This window comes from Aricia agestis, chromosome 5 (assembly GCF_905147365.1).
Source record: "Aricia agestis chromosome 5, ilAriAges1.1, whole genome shotgun sequence".
In the NCBI taxonomy this organism is placed as follows: Eukaryota; Metazoa; Arthropoda; class Insecta; order Lepidoptera; family Lycaenidae; genus Aricia; species Aricia agestis.
Genome location: NC_056410.1, coordinates 10,810,100 through 10,813,462, shown reverse-complemented (window position 1 = coordinate 10,813,462; position 3,363 = coordinate 10,810,100). Strand labels below are relative to the sequence as shown.

General features: G+C 34.0%; 2 protein-coding genes across 2 annotated transcripts; one reads left to right on the top strand and one right to left on the bottom strand.

The window, feature by feature from the left end:
• Positions 1–451: 451 nt before the first annotated feature.
• LOC121727166 (ribulose-phosphate 3-epimerase) lies at positions 452–1,738 on the top strand. Its single transcript, XM_042114842.1, has 4 exons — positions 452–850; positions 936–1,043; positions 1,125–1,346; positions 1,519–1,738. Exons 1-4 carry the CDS (start codon positions 608–610, stop codon positions 1,633–1,635), a joined length of 690 nt encoding a protein of 229 aa, XP_041970776.1. The 5' UTR covers positions 452–607; the 3' UTR covers positions 1,636–1,738.
• Positions 1,739–1,747: 9 nt separating this feature from the next.
• On the bottom strand, positions 1,748–3,363 carry LOC121727164 (putative methyltransferase C9orf114). Its single transcript, XM_042114841.1, has 3 exons — positions 2,667–3,363; positions 2,290–2,562; positions 1,748–2,144 (listed from the first exon to the last, which is right to left on the bottom strand). The coding sequence occupies exons 1-3, from the start codon at positions 3,215–3,217 to the stop codon at positions 1,748–1,750; spliced, it is 1,221 nt and encodes a 406-aa protein (XP_041970775.1). The 5' UTR covers positions 3,218–3,363.

The following is a 3,363-nucleotide window of genomic DNA, read 5'->3' as shown; positions in this document are numbered from 1 at the left end:
ATATATTCTGTATATTTTAGATTGTATTTTAGTGTTTAGATTTCTATCCTATTATTCTTAACATTAATGTTGCCCGAAGTAAAAAATCCTTTATCTATGGCAGTATTACTATTACTAAACAGTTCTGACAGAAATTGGTAGGATTTTTTCATTGAGGTAGGTACTACTATAATACCATAGACATAATATATACTTAGCATTATATTATGTCTATGTATAATACTTTATCTATGGATTTTATTAAACATGACACTCAATTATGAAGTTGACAGTCAGCTGCCAAACTGCGAGAATGAAACGAACACGGCTACTTCTAATGTAAAAAAAAATATACGTCAAAGTACAGCAGCTGATTTTGACATTGACGTTGACGGATTTTATAACCTCATTCCTCAAAAAACATTTTACAAGCCGTGATCCTACAAATATATACTAGTAATCTGTGCGTGATCCTATTGTTTTGTTTTGCTTTCCTAATTATTGATAAAGATTTCCGAAAGGTCACGTAGGTTAAGTATCTATCATTGCTGCATAGTGTCGAAGAAACATTGTACATTACAGTCAATTGTTTATGAAATATATTTTGAAGTGAATACTTTAAAGTTTAATGCAAAAAATGAGTCGTTTGTCTGCACTTATCGGACCGAGCATTTTAAATGCCGACTTGTCGAAACTTTACGCAGAATCTCAAAAACTTCTTGATAATGGAGCTGATTATTTACACTTGGACGTCATGGATGGACATTTTGTCCCCAATTTGACTTTCGGACACCCAGTTGTTAAATGCTTACGAGGGAAAATTAAGGAAGCTTTCTTCGAAACTCACATGATGGTTTCAAATCCTGACCAGGTATTTACTATTTATTCTTTGAGTTATTCTTAAACCTGATTCTTTCGTCGAAGCTTGGCTTTTATAAATTCGACTTTCATTTCAGTGGATCGCACCAATGGCTGATGCAGGTGTTAATCAGTATACTTTTCACATCGAACCTGTAAACAACGTAGAAGCTGTATGTCGAAAAATTAAAGAGAATGGTATGAAGGTAGGTCCTTATAGAATTCTTTATCGAGTTATAAGCTTTTGATTTAAAAATAAATAAACTATTAAATGCAATCTCTTTCAGGTTGGATTAGCCATTAAACCAGGAACGCCAGTAGCAGATGTTGAGAAGTACATATCTATGTCTGACATGGTGCTTATTATGACAGTAGAACCAGGATTTGGAGGGCAAAAATTTATGGAAAATCAAATGACAAAGGTTAAATACTTAAGAGAACAATACCCTTTGCTGAATATAGAGGTAGATGGTGGAGTGGGGCCTTCTACAATAGACTGTTGTGCTAATGTAAGTTAACAACTATTTTGGTACTTTCTTTTTCAGTTATTTTAGTGTCATACAAACTAAAATATAAGTATAGCTTACTGTAAACTGCAACATTGATAATAGTGTAAGTAACAATTGAATCAGAATATAATATAAACAGTTAAATAGTTAGTAAATAGGATGTTGTTTTCAGGCTGGAGCCAATATGATAGTATCAGGCACAGCTGTTATTGGGGCACAAGATCAAGCTGCAACAATCAAATTGCTAAGAAGCTCTGTGCAAAATGCAATAGAAAAATATTCACAATAAATCTAACATGTTAAATATCTAGGAAGATATCTTATGGGACCAAGTTGTAGATACACAAAATATTTTTATAGGTTTGGTATATATAAAGGTTTGTTAAATAAAACTACACTTTTCAATCAAATTTACTTAGGTCTATATTACCAGCACTGCTGTTTGTTATGTCATTTTTTTTATTCTCATATGAGAATGATGAACTGAGAGCTATTCCACTCTCTTTAAAAGCCATAGGTTCATTATTAGCTTTCATTTTTGTCCTCAATCCCGAAAGTGCTATGAGTATTGCTTCCTCTGTGCGAATAGTTCTTGATCCTTGACTCGGTAGCACATTGATGTAGTGATTAAATAGCAAGCTCGCCTCATCAACTTGCAACAGTTCATCAGTTTCCAAAGCTGTTTCAATTCCATGCAAGCCACCAAAGACTATTAGTGCATGATTATATTTTATATCCTTTTCAGATATTTCATCAATAGATGTACCTCTGTCAGATGTTCCAATTGTCATATCATAACTGAAAATTAAATATCAACATTTATGCACAAATTAAAAGTTAGATTAGACTCATAAACTAGATTGTAACATAACTTTACTGTAATTCTGATAATATAAGCATAATATGTAACTGAGCACCACAACTCTATAATATTTTTACTAACCCCTCTTTGTAAGGACACTGTGTGAATACTTGGCCAAGTGTATTTGCAATTCTCACAGTGTATCCCCAATATACTCCAGTTTCAGCCCTTGGTGTTTGTAAACTGACAATTTGTCCCTTAAGCTTTTTGCTTCCCTCCACTACGGGCAACATTCTCACTGTAACTCGAATTCCAGGATTCAGTAGTTTATCAGTAGATACATCTTTTAACAATCCAACATTGACCTGCGATCCCTTGCCGGGCTTTACTTTTTTATTCATGGTGATTCCTTCCCTGCATAGAAGAATAAAGTTACAATAATATTGAACATTTAAAAGGGAATAAATAAGTCACAGACCACAGTAGCTATTACCAATCAAATCAGTACCACATACTACCTAAACTTGAAATCATTGGATGTACGCAAGTGATGAGGTGCATCCAGAGGGTTGAGCAGTCCTGCAAATTCCAAATCTTTGTGAAGGGGGAAGAAATGTTTGCGTAGGTACTGCGGACATTCTAAATATTGCAAAATGCGAGCCAACTGTACGCAACTCTTTCTTGCAACGGTGATACCGTCCATGCTCTCTAACTTAGATTTTTTTGTATTTAATTTCTCTCCCATATCGTCGTAAACGATAATTTCGTCGACACAAAACACACAAGCCGCCCGAGCTATTTGTCCAGCTAAGTAAGTACGTAGCTCCGGAGACTGAGCATTCTCCAAAATTGAACCAGGGACTGCTATGCTTATTGTAGATATTTGTGAGTTTTTTGTTTCTTTAGCGACTTCCTCTTTATTTTTTTCTTCTAGTTCTTTTTCTAGAGCAATCCTTTTTTCTCGTTTCACAATCTTCTCTTCATTACGTTGACGCTTTAATGCTTTCTTTTCTTGATTTATTTCTCTCCAACTTTTTCCTGGCGGCTTGTTAGGGAGCGGTAGCGACATGTCACGTTTTGATTACTTCTTTATCAGTTATATGTGGCAATACATGTAAATAATTAAATAAAAACGTACATTAAAATTTTATTGTACAAAAACAAAAGCCCATGCTTTTGAAATTGAAACTAATACTAACACACATAAATTTACTA

Coding starts and splice junctions, on each gene's coding strand:
- LOC121727164 (XM_042114841.1), bottom strand. CDS start 3,217: ATGTCGCTACCGCTCCCTAACAAGCCGCCAGGAAAAAGTTGGAGAGAA. Junction 2,563..2,666: donor TCCAATGATTTCAAGTTTAG/GTAGTATGTGGT, acceptor TCTTCTATGCAG/GGAAGGAATCACCATGAATA. Junction 2,145..2,289: donor CAGTGTCCTTACAAAGAGGG/GTTAGTAAAAAT, acceptor TTTAATTTTCAG/TTATGATATGACAATTGGAA.
- LOC121727166 (XM_042114842.1), top strand. CDS start 608: ATGCAAAAAATGAGTCGTTTGTCTGCACTTATCGGACCGAGCATTTTA. Junction 1,044..1,124: donor TTAAAGAGAATGGTATGAAG/GTAGGTCCTTAT, acceptor AATCTCTTTCAG/GTTGGATTAGCCATTAAACC. Junction 1,347..1,518: donor CAATAGACTGTTGTGCTAAT/GTAAGTTAACAA, acceptor TGTTGTTTTCAG/GCTGGAGCCAATATGATAGT.